Source organism: Ambystoma mexicanum, chromosome 8, assembly GCF_040938575.1.
Source record: "Ambystoma mexicanum isolate Mex_15411 chromosome 8, UKY_AmexF1_1, whole genome shotgun sequence".
Classification (NCBI taxonomy): Eukaryota; Metazoa; Chordata; class Amphibia; order Caudata; family Ambystomatidae; genus Ambystoma; species Ambystoma mexicanum.
Genome location: NC_090929.1, coordinates 23,206,992 through 23,224,696, shown reverse-complemented (window position 1 = coordinate 23,224,696; position 17,705 = coordinate 23,206,992). Strand labels below are relative to the sequence as shown.

Here is a 17,705-nt window from a genome sequence, read left to right as displayed (position 1 = left end):
CCGGCAAGGACTGCCACCCTGCTGGGTGACTGACAGCTAAGCTGGAAAGAATGGGAGAGAACTGAATAAAAGGGGAGGCTTTTGGCTTGGAAGGCAGAGTAAACCACTGGACGAAGGAATCAAAGAAGAACTTGAAGAGGACGCCTGCTGCAACTCCTGGACCGTTGGTTTGCCCGGTGAAGCCCTGCTGCTGTGCCAAAACTCCAAATTCGTATCGATAGAGAAGGCGCTGCAAGGACGACTTCTCCCTTTGAGTTGGTGAGATCAATCAACTCCAAAGTAAGCCACCTGGACATTCTCGCTGAGCTGGTTGCATTTCCACAGAGTTGCTGCTGGAAACCAAAACGCTAGGGAAAGGACCACCAGATTGTGTGCGTTGCTCTTAAGTTGGGCAAGAGCTCCAGGAAGATCCTCTGGACTCCCAGGAAGGATTGACCGCGCCTGAGCACCACAACAGAGTGCAAAACCCCAAAAGCAAGGAAAGTCCATCTCGACAGCCAGAAACCGCTGAGTTGCTATTTGCGGTAGTCGCAAGGAGCTGAAACACCGAAGTGCCACTTGTTTGAGAATTGCTGGTTGCGAGTGGTGACCGTCCCATTGCGGTGCAGGAGTCAGACGTCCTCCCTCTTGTCCCCACGACTGAGACCCAGGAACCGTGAGATCTGCATAGCTGCACTTTTTCTCAATCCAAAGGTACTATAAAGTCTGACAGAACTTACCTCTCATTGTAGAGTTGCTTGCATCTTCTACTACTCACAAGCCTAAACAGCTTGTGGGCCTGCATTGATTCTTCTTTTCTTCAAAGACTTTTAAAACATTGCACAAAGACTTTTCTACTTACCTATCAGATGTGCTTCAGCCCATATAACACTTTTGCCATGGACTTTGGCTTGATCTGTTATCCTGGATGACTCTGCTTAGGAATATTTGTGGTCTCGTTTGTTCTAATTACCTTTTCCTTTGACCAAGTTCTAAGAGTATTCTAAATGCAACAATAAGATATTAATGTCCCCAGCACCCTAGCTATTGAAGTCACTTGAGGCTGTAGGTTGTGACTGCGGGCCATCCCAAAAGGGTCTTTACTGATTTAGAAACTACAGTTCACATTGACCCCTCTTGAGATAAGTCTGGCTGCTCAACACGCGACCAACCTGTGTAGTATAGACTTATACCAAAGGTTGGGTTACTATTGCCAGGAGATCAGGGTTATTCTAGTGCACCCAAAGGGTACTGCATACGATCTTACCCAACAACCTCCTCTTCTACGTTTCCATAGTAGTACCCAGCCTCCTCCTGGATGGTGTGGACGGACCCCTCATGGGGTCAAGTCGGACAAAGCAATATCCCTGCCCTGGAGCTCTTCAACCTCGCCCCTTTTATTTGGATCCTGAGGGGTCGATCTCGGGCTAAGGGACGGCATCCTCTGTTCAGGGGTCTTCTCCGCTGGTCTGGCCCAAGCCTCCCACGTAGGTGGAAGAGCCACTCTGGCCATCGTAGGGGTACCCTGGACCGGGTCAGTCCCTTTTATCTTTGAAAGGGCAGCCACCAGCAGCTCGATGGAAGCTGACGATTTAGCCTGCACCACCCGGGCCTTGAAGGCCAGGTCGGACTCCTTGTTTGTTTGACCTTCTCCGGTTCCTAAACGCAGCTTCCCCATAGCTGACTTTCTCTTCAACGAAGAGCTGGAGTGATAGCAGGAGATTGAGATGATGAACGCTCCCTGACCGTCGTGGGACCCGCTTCTGCGGTGACCCCGACAGAAGTGGACTCTCAGTGCTTGGCCTGGTCTTGGGCCCCCACGGATGGAGCGCCCTCAAAGGACATCGAAGCCCGCTCTGGTTGACTGGATCCAGATGTGGCATGCACTGTGGATCACACGGGGTAGAGGCCCTGGCCTTGAGACACATCGCCAGTCGGACAAGCCAGTCCTTCATCGTGCACTTGGAGAAGCGACGGCAGACCTCACAATCTTCATCCTTGTGAGTCGAGTGTAGACAATACAGGCAGTAGGAATGCTGGTTGTCCGTGAAAACATTACGCAATCCGCAGCTGGTGCAGAGCTTGAAGAGGGAGGCTCTGTCCTTCTCCGACATGATCCAGCGCGGTGTAGGCCTGATGAACTTCTGGAAACTTCCAAGAAGAAAACACTTGACGATTTAAGCCCTTGAGGGGCAATGAAAGATGCTGAAAAAAAGGGTCCCTGGTAAGTAGATGGATGAACAATGGAGCACACAGGCTCGATTGAACAAAAACAGTTTTCCTACTGAAAAAGCATGAGAAACGCAGAAAGGCTCGAAGAGCGAAACGCGAAGACTCCCAACACTTGTGGTAAAAATCAGAAGATGGCTGCCAGAGGAGGGGCTAAGGGAGAGAGCTGTCATTGGCAAGGGGGCAATATGATCCAGAGCTCAGTGATTGGCTTATAGGAGAAAGAGTTTATAAACTAAAGTGAAGGAACAAGTTACTTACCTGTAACTGTTGTTCTCCAGCATGGGTCTGGCATGGATTCACATGCTCATGAATATTCCCAGTCGTCAGGCTGGGAATCCTCGGTAAAGAAAAATCAGTATCAGTTTCGTTTCTGATCTGTCTTTCGTAGTAGTAACCAATCACTGATCTCTGTGTCATACTGACCACAGCCAATGACTACCCTCTCCCTAAGCCCCGCCTCTGGCAGCCATCCTCATTTGGTAGCATGTAAAGTGGCAGTATGACCAAGTGAAGAGCCGCAGAGGGGTAGGCGGGAGGGTTCGCATGTGAATCCATGCCAGACCCATGCTGGAGAACAACAGTTACAGGTAAGTAACTTGTTCCTTCTCCAGCATGGGGTCTGGCATGGATTCACATGCTCATGAATATAAGAATACATAGCAGTACACACATGCACAACCACGGGAGGTGGCAAAAGGCTCAACATTAAGCAATACAACAACTCAACATTAAGCGTCTCTTACCTCCTCACCAGGCTCACCTTAAGCGAACAGGTTGCGCAGCACTGCTTGGCCGACCCTGGACTCCTCCCTGGAATCCCGATCGACGCAGTAGAATCTCGTGAAGGTGTGCGTCGACATCCACGTAGCAGCCCTGCAGATGTCCAGCAGGGGTACACCAGATAGGAACGCCGTAGTAGCAGCGATCGCTCTGGTCGGATTGGCTCTCGGACGGCCTGGCAGCGGTCGGTTAGCCAACCGGTGGCAGTGCATGATGCAGCCGGAGAGCCATCTGGAAATAGAAGACTTCGAGAGAGCCTTGCCTTGATTCACAGGTCCGAAGTTCACAAACAGCTGTGATGTCCTCCGAAAACTCTTTGTGCGGTCCACGTAGAACTTCAGTGCTCTAGCCAGATCCAGCGAGTGCAAAGTCCTCTCGGCCGGCGACGAAGGAGACAGAAAGAAAACTGGTAACACCAGGGGCTCGTTAAGATGGAAGTCCGACGGCACCTTGGGCATAAAGGAGGGGTGCGTCCTAAGCACCACCCTCGAGGCATGGAAAGTCAAGTATGGTGCTTTGCAGGATAGGGCCTGGATCTCTCCCACTCGTCGTGCGGAGGTAATGGCCACCAGGAATGCAGTCTTCCACGACACAAACTTCATCGGTGAGGAGTGCATCGGCTCGAATGGGGGCCCCATGAGCCTGGTCAGCACCACGTTAAGTTCCCACGCCGGGGCCGGGCCTTCACCGGCGGGAACGACCGGAACAGTCCTTTCATAAACTCTTACCAGTTGATGGGACCACAGGGACGTCCGTCCTGTGGTTCTGGTAGATCTGGAGATCGCCGCCAGATAAATCTTAATGGAGGCATGGGCTAGCCCAGCCTTTGCCAGCGATAGCAGGTACGGCAGCACTTGATGGGCCGTAATCCGTAGGGGGTTGATCTTCTGTGCTCGGCACCCGATAGAAAACCTCTTCCACTTGTGACCGTAGCATTTGAGAGTCGAGGACGCCCTGGCCTTTGCAAGAACCTCTCTGCAGTCGGCCGGTATATCGTACCCTCCAAACTCTAGCGCTGCAGGAGCCAAGCCTGCAGGTTCAGCGACGCCAGGTCGTGGTGGAAGATGGCGCCTCCTTCTCTGGAGAGAAAATCCGCGTCCGCCTACAGCTTGATGGATGGGGACGTTGACAAGTCCAGAAGGTCCGGGAACCAGATCTGCCTCGGCCACGCCGGTGCGACAAGGATCATCCTGCACCGGGACCTCTTGAGCTGGTTGATGAGTCGAAGCAGCAACGGCAACGGGGGGGGAACGCATACAGGTATAGGCCATCCCAGGGGAACGAGAACGCATCGACCATGCTTCTCGGCTGGGGAAACCTGCTGGCGAACCTCTGGCACTTCGAGTTTGTCGCCGTTGTGAACAGGTCGATTTGGGGTTTGCCCCATCGTCGGAAGAGTTGATCCACCTGATCCTAGCGCAGCTCCCACTCGTGACACGCGCGCAGCTCCCTGCTGAGCGAGTCGGCGATGGTGTTTCTTTCTCCTGCCAGGTGGAAGGGAACCCGGAACATCCCCTGGGCGAACGCCCAGTGCCACAGATCCTGTGCCTCCTTGGATAGGGCTGGGGATCTGGTGCCTCCCTGCTTCCGTATGTAAAACATTGTCGTGGTGTTGTCCGTGAAGATCCGCACCACCTTGCCCTTGAGCGACGGGAGGAACGATTTGAGAGCCCAGAACACGGCTTGGAGTTCCAGGTTGTTGATGTGCAGGAGCTTCTCCTCCGGGAGCCAGAGGCCTCTTGCGTGGAGATCTCCGGTGTGGGCGACCCAACCTTCCAGGGAAGCGTCCGTCGTCACCGTCTCCTGGTACGCCGGTGTCTGAATGTCCATGCCCGCCGTGAGGTGCGCTCGAACGCCCCACCACTGAATCGCCCGCCGGAACACCTCGTTGAGGGGGACCCTGTCTTCGAAGGTGCCCGTCGCCTGCATCCAACGGGCGTCTAGAAATTCTTGAAGAGGGCGCATCCGTACTCTGCAGAGGTGCACCAGGTAGATGCAAGAGGACATCATCCCCAGGAGGGACTTGATGGACCTCACCCTGGCCACGTCCGTGGCTACCAGGCGCTGCACTTTGCCCAGAATGGTCTTCGTCCGTTCTTCCGACGGTGCCGCCAGGCGCCTCACTGTATCGAGCTTCGCTCCCAGAAACAGGGCCACCTGCGACGGCACCAGGTGGGACTTTGGGTAATTTATGGCGAATCCCAGGTCTGTGAGTAGCTGGACGGTCATTGCAGTGTGTTCGACGGCGAGTTCCCTCGTCCTGGAGCGGATGAGCCAGTCGTCCAGGTAGGGGTAGACGTGAATCCCCTGCAGGCGCAGCCACTCCGCCACAGGTGCTAGGCACTTGGAAAGACCCTGGGGGACGACTTCAATCCGAATGGCAGTGCTCTGAATTGGTAGTGGCGTCCCTGGACGACGAACCTGAGGAACTTTCGGTGACTTCCGAGGATGGGAACGTGGAAGTAAGCATCCTCCAGGTCCAGCGACGATAGAAAGTCGCCTTCCTCCAGCTGTCCCAGCACGTGCTGGAGGGTGACCATCCCGAACTTTTGTGACCTGATGTATTTGTTCAAACGACGAAGGTCCAGGATGGGGCGCCAGCCGCCCGTCTTCTTCCTGACGAGGAAGTACCTTGAGTACACCCCGGAGCCTCTTCGGGACGAGCTCGATGGCGCCTTTTCTGAGCATCGCCCGTACTAACAACAGCAGTTGCGGGTCGTGATTTTCCTTCCTGGCCACTGCTGGAACGTGAGGGCACTTCTTCAGGAATTCGATAGATTGCCCTCTTGCCAGGGTATCCAGCACCCAACGGTCGGCGGAGATGGACTTCCACATGCCGACGAACTTCGTCAGCCGGCCTCCCACCGGGGTGCTTCGGTGGGGGCCCCGAGGCCAAGGCCGGTTCAGTCCTGCTTGGAGGTGGTGGCCTTGCCGCCCTGGCCACCTTGCCGACGGCGGCGAGGCGCTCCCTGCTTGCCGTGACCCCTGTAGGCCTCCTGAGACGAGGAGCGTGCCGCCTGGCGGTAGGACGAGCCACCGCTGGATCCCTTGGAGGCCCCCTGTCTGCCTCCAGAGCTCCAAAAGGGCCGTCGTTGCTGAAGGGCTCCTAGGGCGCGGGTCGTCTCCGTGTCTGTCTTTATGGCTTGGAGGGATTTGTCCACCGCCTTCCCGAACAAGTTGCTGCCGTCGAACGGCATGTCCAACACCCTGGTCTGGACGTCCTGACGGAAGTCGGTCGCCTGGAGCCAACCCCGTCGTCGTAGGCAACCTCCGTTGCCCAGCTGGCGGAACCCGGTATCGGCAATATCAGTTGCCACCGTTATGACGTGGTCCGACGCCACCTCGCCTTCTTGAAGTATTTCCAGGGCATCGGACCTCTTGTCGTCCGGTAGGAAGTCCAATATGGGGGGCCAGCTTAAACCAGAGCTCCCTGTCGTAACGGGCCACGATCGCCAGGGCGTTGGCCGCTTTGATCGTCGTCGCCGCCGACGAAATGACCCGTCACCCCATGGCGTCCAACTTCTTTCCCTCGCCGTCCGGAGGGGATTTCGACATTGAGGCTCCTGATCCCGCCGCTTTCTTCTTCGTCGCCGCCGAGACGACCGAGTCTGGCGTTGGTTGGGCCCTGAGGCACAGGGGAGTGGTCTTGGGGACCCGGTACTTCTTCTCGTACCGGTCCCGTTTGGCTGGTGCCGTGGAGGGGTTCTTGAGTACCAACAGGCCCTCCTCCCAGATGTCATTGATTAGAGGCACCGCGATGACAGTCTTCCCCTTGGCCTCCCGGCGCTGATAGAGGAAACCTTCCTTTTTCTGCTCCTCCGGGCAGAGCTGGAACAATTCGGACACCCTGGCGATCATGGCGTGGAATGAGCCAATCTCGTCGGGCGGAGAGGCCCGTGCGACGGGAGACGCGTTCCGTCGTCGCCGTCAGAACCCGTCGTCGAGCCCACCGCACCGTCATCTCCCGACTCGTGGGAGGATGAGGAGGGAACTGCAGGCCTTACGGGGGCGAGCGGAGGAGAGGGTTGGGTCCTCCGTCGTTTGTTCTGAGGACTTCCCGACAGGCCAGGTTGCGGGTCCTCCGGCCTGGGCCGTGGTAATCTCGTCCTTTTCTCAGAGCATAAGGACTGGATCGCAAAGAAAATGGCCGCCGAGCTATCCTGAGGCCTAGGTTCCGGCTGTGCCGGAATGGAAGGCTGCTCTTCCTCGCCATCGTCGTCTTCCTCGGTTATCTCCCGAGGATCTTCCTTGCGGGATCGAACCTTCTCGAATTGGACTTCGAGATTCCTCACGACCTCGGTCAGTTCCCCCTCCGAGCTCGAGGAGGCTACCGTGCCCCCCCACCCTTTTTCCATCACGGGGGCCATGACGATGGGCTGAAAAGAGGATTCCCTCCTTGGCGGCAGGAAAACTCTAGTCCCGGAGGCAGTCTCCGCTGGCGGGGTCTCTGCCGTCTTGGCCAGAGTCACCGCGATCGCCTCGATAGAGGCCTTTGCCTGCTGGGTAGGGGCCTTCACCACCTTAGGTGCGTCCTGGGCCTTCTCCTTAGGGGGAGGGGCGACGCCTCGCCCCCCCTCTCCCGAGATCGGACGGGGCTTCTCCCGAAGCTTACCCGGGGTCTCGGGCTTCCTCTTCCCCGAACCGGAGCGCTGGCTCGTGGTTGGCGGTGCCGGGGAAGGTGCGCCCTGCCTGGCGACCGAAGAGCCCCGACCTTTCAGTGCTCCCGGAGCCAGCGGACTCGCGGCGCTTGGCCTGGTGTTGGGCCCCCGTCGCCGGGGCGCCCGCACAGGACTTAGAAGCCCGCTCGGACACTTTCTTCTTCTCAACCGTTGAGCCCTTCTCCAACCAGCTGGCGAGACGGGATCGACGGTCCCTCATGGTCCGCTCCGACAAGTTCTTGCAGAACTGGCAGTCCTTCTCTACATGAGTCTTGTCCCCATGAAGACAGTAGAGGCATCGCGAATGTTCGTCCTCCTTAAACACATTCTGCAACCCGCATCCAGGGCAGCTGCAAAACAGCTTTGGGTCCAGATGACGAACTCGCGTCCTGGGCCATCTCGAAGTAGGCCGCAAATCTTCTGGAATCCTCCAAGAGGTTGATTTGACGAAATCTTCACCCTTGAGGGGCATAGGAAAATCCCGCAACGGGTAACCGTTAACGGAAGCAGAAACGGTGGAGCTTGAGGCTCGATTAACCGAAAAAATGTGAAAATTCACCTGAAAAAGCGCGAAACACGCAGCAAAAGCTCGAGAGCTAAGCACGAGGACTCCCAACACTTGAACGTGCGGTAAAAATCTGAGGGTGGCTGCCAGAGGCGGGCCTTAGGGAGAGGGCAGTCATTGGCTGTGGTCAGTATGACACAGATCCGGGATTGGTTACTACTACGAAAGACAGATCAGAAACGAAACTGATACTGATTTTTCTTTACCGAGGATTCCCAGCCTGACGACGGGGAATATTCATGAGCATGTGAATCCATGCCAGACCCCATGCTGGAGAAGGGATTTTCCCCATGTCTGGGTCTGTTGCTGTTTTGATATCTCACCTGCTGGCAGCAGCTAAACTTATGATTGCTTGTAACTGGAAAAATACAGATGGGCCCCTTATTCAGTTGTGGTGGGTACAAATTTGAGGAACTGTAGTGGCAAAGAAAATGACAGCCCTGTTTTCCAGGCGATATAAAAAATAAAGAATATTTGGGGGGCATTTTTAGATTATGCAGGGAAGGGCCCGGGGTTGTTAGTAGACCTCAGCTTCGCCGCCGCTTCACATTACTATGATGGGTTGAAGACTTCTTTGGGTTAAGTGGGCCTGGGTCTCAAATGGATAGGGCGAGGGGTGGTTGATGGGACAGGTAGATCAGATCTCTTGGCTTGTTTAGAGGGACTCTTTGCTTGTGTGTTTATCATGGATCTGTATTGTGCTGGTAGAACGGCTGTAGTGCTTTGCATTAGTTCTTGCTGTGGATAAAATTTAATCAACAAAAAAGAAATAAGACGGCCCTAAACCATGCGCTTCCCAGCACTATCATTGCTTTTGGGAGTGCATCAAAGTGAACCTGAAGCACGGTGCAGTCTGTGATATTAGACCCCATCTTGAACAATGGGTAATGGCTCTGCTTACTGTTCAGGCAAAGAAAAGCCAGACAATCCCTTTCATGGATCCCATGGATGGCTACACTCCAGCAGATTTTGGATCACACTTCACATTTGACCTTTGCGATTGACCCAGGCTAGCAGGGTCCAGCCCTAGAAGACTGACTGGAGGCTTTAACACGGAACCAGGTCATTTAGTTTGCTTTTACTAGAAATAATGCCCATTTTCTTTAATACCCTGTGTGGGAAGCCCTACAGACAGTGATGCCACATTACCTTGTATTCTTGTTTAACTTGAACACTCCCTCATGAGAGTTATCTTGACGGCTCCCCACCGCTACCATTGGCTGAGCCATAGACTAATGGAAGGAAACTTCTCTGTTTAGACTTCAATACCCAGATGATCCGCCATTACAAGAACCCAATCCACATTCACCACCCACTCCACAGCCTACATGCAGCTCTTACCGATCCAAGATTCCACAACATCTGCCTTCCAGTTGAACTGCAGGAATGCAGAATTCTCGTCAAGCTTGGCCTTGCGCTGGGCTGCAGCCTTCTCGAGCTCAGCCACCTTCTCCCGGAGTCCCTTCATCTTGAGGGTGATGTTATCTTGATGGTGGTTGCTCTACGGGAAGTAGACAGAATGAACCCCATTTCAGCAAACACCACAAAAAAAGGGCACATGTTTGCTCCTGCAAGATCAGTCTTGCTCCCTCACACATACTTTGTGGATGAGCTCCTCGCCGTTCGCACAAACGTCGTTCACACGCTCCTTGTGCACTGTAAAGTCCGTTTCGAAGGCTTCGTGTTTCTTCAGCAAGCCCTACAATGAGACATTAACTCAATCAGCACCAGAACAAATTGGATTACCATTCCAGAGGTGTTTACAGAGAATTTAAGCCCTGTGGTCAGGGTTTCGGTCAGGGGTAGTGTGTTAGGAGCGGCTCAGGCTTCATTCTCAGGAGGTGAGCAGGGCGGTTCACAAGTACAGTACACAATTCACAAATGCCAAGTGAGAGAATGTCCACACACTATGCTTAAGGCAAGTAAGGAAAAAAGTAACTTACCTGTAACTGTTGTTCTCCAGCATGGGTGTGGCATGGATTCACATGCTCATGAATAAAGAATACATAGCAGTACACACATGCACAACCACGGGAGGTGGCAAGGCTCAACATTAAGCATCAACATCAAGCATCTCTTACCTCCTTACCAGGCTCACCTTCTAGCGAACACGTTGCGCAGCACTGCGTGGCCGACTCTGGACTCCTCCCTGGAATCTTGGTCGACGCAGTAGAATTTCGTGAAGGTGTGCGTCGACCTCCACGTAGCAGCCCTGCAGATGTCCAGCAGGGGCACACCAGGCAGGAACGCCAGAGTTACAGCGATCTCTCTGTTCAAATGGGCTCTCGGACGGCCAGGCAACGGTCGGTTTGCCAACCGGTGACAATGGGTGATGCAGCCGGAGAGTCACCTGAAAATGGAAGCCTTGGAGAAGGCCTTCCCTTGGTTCCCAGGGCCAAAGTTCATGAACAGTTGTGACGTCTTCTGAAAACTCTTCGTGCTGTCCACGTAGAACTTTAGCGCTCTAGCTACATCCAGCGAGTGCAAAGTCTGTCAGCCGGCGACGTAGGCGTCAGAAAGAAAACAGGTAACACCAAGGGCTCGTTTAGATGAGTCTGACGGCACCTTGGGCATGAAGGAGGGGTGCGTCCGTAGCACGACCCTTGTCCTGTGGAATGTCAAATAAGGTGATTTACAAGAGGGCCTGGATCTCTTCCACTCGCCGTGTGGAGGTGATGGCCACAAGAAAAGCGGTTTTCCAAGACAAAAGCTTCAGTGGGGCTGAATGCATAGGCTCGAATGGGGGACCCACGAGCCTAGTAAGCACATTGAGTTCACTGGCGGGAACGAGCGAAAGTCCTTTGAATAACTCCTTGACCAAACGATGCAACCATAAGGATGATCGTCCAGGAGATCTGCTGTAGCGGGAAATGGCCGCCAGATGAACTTAGATGGAAGCATGGGCCAGTCCTGCCTTGGCCAACAACAACAAATACGGGAGTACCTGCGGAGCAATGACTCGTAGAGGGTCGATCTTCTGAGTACGGCACCAAACAGCGAACCCTCTTCCACTTGTGCCCGTAGCATTTGAGAGTAGATGAAGCTCTGGCCTTGGCGAGCACCTCCTTACAATCCGCTGGGAGATCGTAGCCCCCAAACTCTAGTGCTGCAGGAGCCAGAGCTTCAAGTTCAGCGATTTTGGGTCGTGGTGCAGAATAGCGCCTCCTTCCAAGAAGATCTGTGTCTGCTGGAAGCTTGACTGGAGGGGACGCGGACATGTCCAGAAGGTCCGGATACCATATCCATCTCGGCCACACCGGTGTGACAAGGATCATCCTGCACCGGGACCGTTTGAGTTGATTGACTAGTCGAAGCAGCAACGGCGGGAATGCATACAGAAATAGGCCGTCCCAGGGGAAAGAGAATGCGTCTCCCATGCTCCCCGGCTGGGGGTAACCTGATGGTGAACCTCTGGCATTTGGTGTTCGTCGCCATCGCAAACAGATCGATCTGGGGATTGCCCCATCTGCGGAACAGGTGATCCACTTGGTCCTGCCGAAGTTCCCACTCATGGCAAGAGCACATTTCCCTGCTGAGAGAGTCGTCAATGGTGTTTTTCACTCCTGCCAGATGAAACGGGATGAGGAACATCCCCTGGGCTACGGCCCAGTGCCAACGGTCCTGCGCCTCTTTGGAGAGCGCTGGGGATCTGGTTCCCCCTGCTTTTGGATGTAGAACATCGTGGTGGTATTGTCTGTGAAGACCCGTACCACCTTGCCCTTGCAGGACAGAAGGAAAGACTTGAGGGTGCAAAACCCTGCCCGCAGCTGCAACAAGATGTGCAATGACTTCTACTCCGGTAGCCACAGGCCTCTTGCATGAAGATTTCCGGAATGCGCTCCCCATCCTTCCAGGGAGGCGTCCGTCGTGACCGTCTCCTGATGAGGTGGGGTTTGGAAATCCACTTTATAAATGGTAGACAGAACTAAGGGAACAGGTACTGGTCACATAAAATAGGACCTAAAAAAGGGACCTAACGCATATAAAAAATGACCAAACATTTTAATAATCATCAAAAGGCAGGTTAAAACATGATTAAATTAAGAGGTCCACAACAAATCGCAATACTTAACAAAAGGAGCATTGGAGTACGTAATAGACAGACAAATGCTAGCTAAAACATGAGGCTGAGGAACCTCTCAAAGATCTGGTCCTCGCTGGCCGAGGAGGGGACTGACGGGGTAGCTAGAGGCAGCTGAGGGCGCTGCCGCCCCTGTACATACAGATGCAAGGGAAAACAACCTTGCATATAAGAAGGGTAGGCCTTCGGCCACGTACCTGGTTGATGCCAGTCCCACCTCGATACTCGTTCTTCGCCGAAGTCCTGCAGAGGCGTCGAAAGGGTGTCCTTTTCTGGCACATCGGCCATTTTGTTGAGCTGTCTACCACGTGGCTGTGGCGTATTGCTCGGCTCGTTGGTGCGAGCCTCTGCCAAGTCTCTTATGTGAGCGGCGTGTGACTTGCCCCACTCCTCGGGTCCGTGCCCGTTAGGTGTATCCACCTCGACCCGGGGGTCGTTAGAGCTGCGTTCAGGCGCCCCCTCGGCGGTGCTGCCGGTAACGGGGCGTAACCCCTCGGCCATGATGCCGGTACAAGGGCAGAACCCCTCGGGTGCAAGCCCAGTAATCGAGCCTAGCGGCCCCTCAACTTAGAAACCCTCATCCCGAAGGCCGGTAGCTGTAACGGCCCCGGTGCATATGTTGGTATAAGGACCAGACCGGTCCCTCCTGGGAAGGAGTCTCCCTTTCCAGGTGCGGATGAAAATATAGGCCCTACCTCAGGCCTGGATCGATGTTTCACGAAACTCTTGAGATCCACAGAAGGAGACCGTTAGAAGAGCTCCCGCCACCTGGCTAGTCTGCTCTTCAGCGCTTTCGAGGACAGCGAGCCGCACGCCGAACAGGCTTGCCAACTGTGGTCTGGGCCAAGGCAACGTAGGCAGAGGGCGTGGGGGTCTGAAGTTGGGAAGGGCCTCTTGCAAGATGGGCACCTGCTGAACCCTGTCGAAGTCGACATGCGCCGGGGAGGAGCTGTGGCTTCTGAGGACCGAGTACCTATTGAAAAAAGAAAAAATAGAGGAAGAATCTGTGCGTGGAATTACATGGCCGTAGGCAAACCCAGGAGCGCTGGTGAATTTGGCCTATTCCTGTCGATGCGCAAAAGGGGACTGGGGTGTGGCGCTGGAGGGCAGAGTCAGGCCCAGGGCTGCGCCTCTGCGCACCTCTGAATTTAGAGTGGAAGAAGATTTTTCTGGTGAAAAAGGTTCCGTCTCCCGTCCCTCACGAGGGACGCCCATGCAGTATGGAGGAAAGGGGACGGGACGTAAGAGTATGTTAAGAGTTTACTTGGATACCTGCATTTACTAATTTCATTGTACAGCTCTACAGCGGACATTACCCCTCTTAAGATAAGCCTAGCTGCTCAGTCGCTCAGTCACTCACTCTACCAACTACAGGCCTATATTAAAAAGTGGGTTACCTAATACCAAGAGATAAGTCTTGTAAGGTCTCACACCAGTTGCACTCTACAAATTCTTACCTAACAGTGGTCGAGGGTAGTTGCCAGAGGAGCTGAAAGGTGAAGAAGCTGCCGTCTTACCTAATACCAAGAGTTAAGTCTGATGTAGGATTCTGGAGTCATGCTTGAGCAGAAAATTAAAATCTGGGGTTTACTTGAGAAGGCCACAGGGACGGTGGATCAGTGGAGATCTGCTGGAGGTGGGCCGGGAGGAGAGTTTGGGGGTGCAGTTGCAAGGTCAGGGAAGCACAAGCCCCTGGTGCTTCATAGGTCAGAGAGCTGGAACCAGGGCATTTGCCACACATCCTCCTGTGCAGGTGGCGCAGAGAGTCTTCAGGCTCCCACTCTTGCTCAGCAGCTTCAGGGAGCACCACAGTAGGTCCCCTTCTGGACTTCTTGAGAGGCAGAGCTTTGCTGTCAGGTTTGGCGGAATGTCAATGCTGATGCAGAGCTTTGGGCCTTCATCGAGCAGAAGGCCTTCCAGAGGCACAGGCAGAGTTCCAGCAGTAGAGCAGTTGGGGGAGGGTGTGGGAGGGGGTCTGCTTTGATCTCCATTGTAAGGCTGCGGGCCCACAAACACACAAACCAAGTGTTATTCTAGCAGAGCACATTGGGGGGTGGGGCGGGGGAAGAAGGGGCGCTGTCAAAGCAAATTCTCAGAAATGTGCTAATTCCCCTCTACCTTAGAGACCCCACTATGCTGGATTTCTAGGACTTGAATTTTTAATCTGCAGAGAGTGAGACCCTCTTTTCCAACTCCCTCGTGTATCTTAATGTGATTTTTTAACTCTGGTTCTTTTGGTTGTGGAGTCTGACAAACTCCGTAGGCATCCTTTACATTGTGTGTCACAGCACCTTCAGTGCAGTGACACAGGAAAGTCTTTCAGATTTCCCAAAGGTTTAAATACCTTCTCTTGGATAAACTGCTCTTTCCAAGAGAAGTGAAGTGAAATTGACTTTACTTACATTTGTAACTTTCTAGACCCAGCACACACTATCTTACAATAGTGTGCTGGAGGGATTACTTAGTATCCCCTTTGTCTAGCTTCTCATGTGACATTTTGATGTTACCCTTTCCTCGAATGGCTGGTGGCAGTGGTTTACTTTTAACTACCCTGGTGCGCATTTACTGCGGGCTGCGTTCGCAGCTGCAGTAAAAGCACCCAAAGGTGCCATTTTTGTCAAAATGGCCCTGGTCGTCTTTTTTGCCATTTCTTTGTGGAAAGTTCCTTTTTGAGATTTACTCTGTGCGCCATCCCAGGGTTGGTCCCTTTGCCTTTGGATGGATTCAGTCCCTGTGCTTTGTCTCCTAGGAGACAGAAATGCACTCTTAGGTGATTGGCCGGCTGGCTGTCCGGCAAGCAAAGCCACCCTGCGGGGTGACTGACAGCTAGGCTGGAATGAATGGGAGAAACCTGCATAAAACGCAAAGCTTTTTGGCTTGGAATGCAGAGTCGACCACTGGACGAAGGAATCCGAAGAAGAACTTGGAAGAGGACACCTGCTGCAACTCCTGGACCATTGGTTGGCCCGGTGAAGCCCTGCTGCTGTGCTGAAACTCCGAATTCGCCTCGAACCCTTGAGTTGGTGGGACCAATCAACTCCAAAGTAAGCCACCTGGACATACTCTCGGAGCTCGTTGAAATTCCACTGCAGTTGCTGCTGGAACCGAATAGCCAGGAGTGTAACGTCAGTTCATGTGCGTGGCTTTTAAGTTGGTCAAGAGCCCCAGGAAGCAGGACTAACCGAGCCAGAGTGCTGGACCCCAGATGCAAAAAAAGCCCATCTCGACAGCCAGGAACAGCTTGTGGCCCTACCTTGATTTCTTCTTTTCTACAAAGACTTCTAAAAACATTGTGCAAGACTATTTACTAACTCTGAGAAGTGTTTTAGCTCACCTAGACTTTTGCCCAACTGACTTTGGCCTAGCCTGGATCCCTGAATGACTTCCTCCCTCTGCACTTGTGTAACCTTTCTCTTGAACAAACTCTTAGTCCGATTCTAAATGCAAACAGTGGTTTATTAATGTCCACAGTGTCCTAGTTACTAAAGTCACCTGAGGGTGTATGAAGTGTCTGTGTGCCATCCCAAAAGGATACTTACTGATTTAGAAATATTAAGAGTGTGTATTCTGAAGTGTATTTGTGTGTTAGTATTATATTGCCCCTTCTGAAGAAGGCTTATTCAACTTACTGATAAATTAATAATTGTTTAACCAAGAAACCTTGTGTGTAAGAGTCTATTTCAATACTTGTCACTGTGAATCTGTGTAAGTCCCCTACAGCTCACAGAGATAAGCCTGGCTGCTCAATCACGCTACCAGCCTGTGTAGTACTAACTTGTACCAAAGGCTGGGTTCCTATTGCCAGGACGTCAGGGTTGTTTTATTGCACCCAAAGGGTACTGCATACAATCTTGTTTAACAGGCACACATTCCATTATCACTGCCACCAGAAAGAACCGAAAACATACTGTCTGGGGACGGTTACTTGCATAGGGCAACTAAGGTACACCTCCACCCTGGGGGCCATAAGTGCTTTTAAGGAGGAACAAACATTAAGGCGTCCCATCCCTTGTAAGAGACTTGAATGGTCACTAGGAAAAAACGCCCAGCGCATCACAAAATCACAGCCAAAGGATTAGTGGGGGTTCAAGAAAAGGACTTTCCTCCAAACAAAATAATTCAGCAATTTCTTTGCGAAGAAAATATAGGCAGTTTTTTTTTTTAACCTTGTTCAGTATTGCAGGTTACGATTTGTACGCAGTTATGAAATGCTGTGGGGCAAATACACTATAGTGCATTGTGTGTTCTGGGGAATCATTTTTGAGAGTGCAGATAAATATCATAGCCTCCGCTGCAATGGTTCAAGCAGAGCGCCCAGCACCCAGCAAGGCCTCACCTGGATAGCAGCCAGAGTGTCTCCGTAGTCCTCGCTGGCTACTAAAGTCATCTTCTCATTGATCCAGGCCTCCTCCTCCTCCATGTTCGCCACAAACTGCTGATATTCCAGAGACTCCTCAAGGCGCTGCCCACTGCAAGGAGAGGCAAAGTGTTAGGGAAAAAATGCAGGACCAGATTTCAATGGAACCCTCAGCAGCTTTGCATGAATGTTAAGGCAACAAAAGCCTTTCTAGCTTCACTTTGCTGCAATGCTCTTTATTGTTGGGCACAGTTTGCCTCGGTCATGTTCTCGGCTTCGTTTTACTGCAGCACAGACTACCTTACAGTGGGCTGCTGTATTGGGTACTTTCTATCCCTTTACTTATTTTGTGAATTTTAGTGCGTGCCCAGGATGGACTGGTGGCAGCAGATATGTTTCTACCATGTGCAAATTTATGATTATCACATAATGCCATCTTAAGTACCATATACTAAAAATGGCCATGCAGCGCACTGTTAATCAGAATAGTGAAGTCTCACAGAATATAAATCTGGTCACATCTAAACATTTGGTTCGAGTTTCAAACGCAAAGTGTGTTGTGTGCAACCTGGCTGGATGTGGAGTTTGGGACTGTTTCAATGCACATTCGAGCCAGGGGATGTCTGCTGATGGACAGATGTGGGACAAAAGGCTGTCCAGAATTCGACAGCCCTTGCCAGTTTGAAAGTTGCTGTTATTTGTCATTGGTGACGTGTGGCACACCCACTCCAAATCTGAGATGAGGAATCCCGCCGCCGTTCCTCATATCAACTGGAGCCAACACTGCAAAAAAGGAACAAGTTACTTACCTGTAAGTGTTGTTCACCAGCATGGGTCTGCCATGGATTCACATGCTCATGAATACTCCCAGTCACGCTGGGAATCCTCGGTAAAGAAAAAAATCAGTTTTATTTCTGAACTGTCTTTCTCCTAACAACCAATCATTGAGCTCTGGGTCATACTGCCCCCAGCCAATGACTGCCCTCTACCTAAGACCCTCCTCTGGCAGCCATCTTCAGATTTGGTAGCACGTAAAGTGGCAGTAGGACCAAG

General features: G+C 52.8%; 1 protein-coding gene across 8 annotated transcripts in view; it reads right to left on the bottom strand.

Moving 5' to 3' along the window:
• The window catches only part of SPTAN1 (spectrin alpha, non-erythrocytic 1), a 514,843-nt gene that overhangs the window by 134,126 nt on the left and 363,012 nt on the right, over positions 1-17,705 (bottom strand). For all 8 annotated transcript variants that reach the window (XM_069609174.1, XM_069609169.1, XM_069609172.1 and 5 more), the window contains 3 exons: positions 16,632-16,764; positions 9,815-9,913; positions 9,556-9,715 (listed from right to left, as the gene is read on the bottom strand). In XM_069609174.1, the coding sequence (XP_069465275.1) occupies positions 9,556-9,715; positions 9,815-9,913; positions 16,632-16,764 (392 nt within the window). The remainder of the gene's footprint in view (positions 1-9,555; positions 9,716-9,814; positions 9,914-16,631; positions 16,765-17,705) is intronic.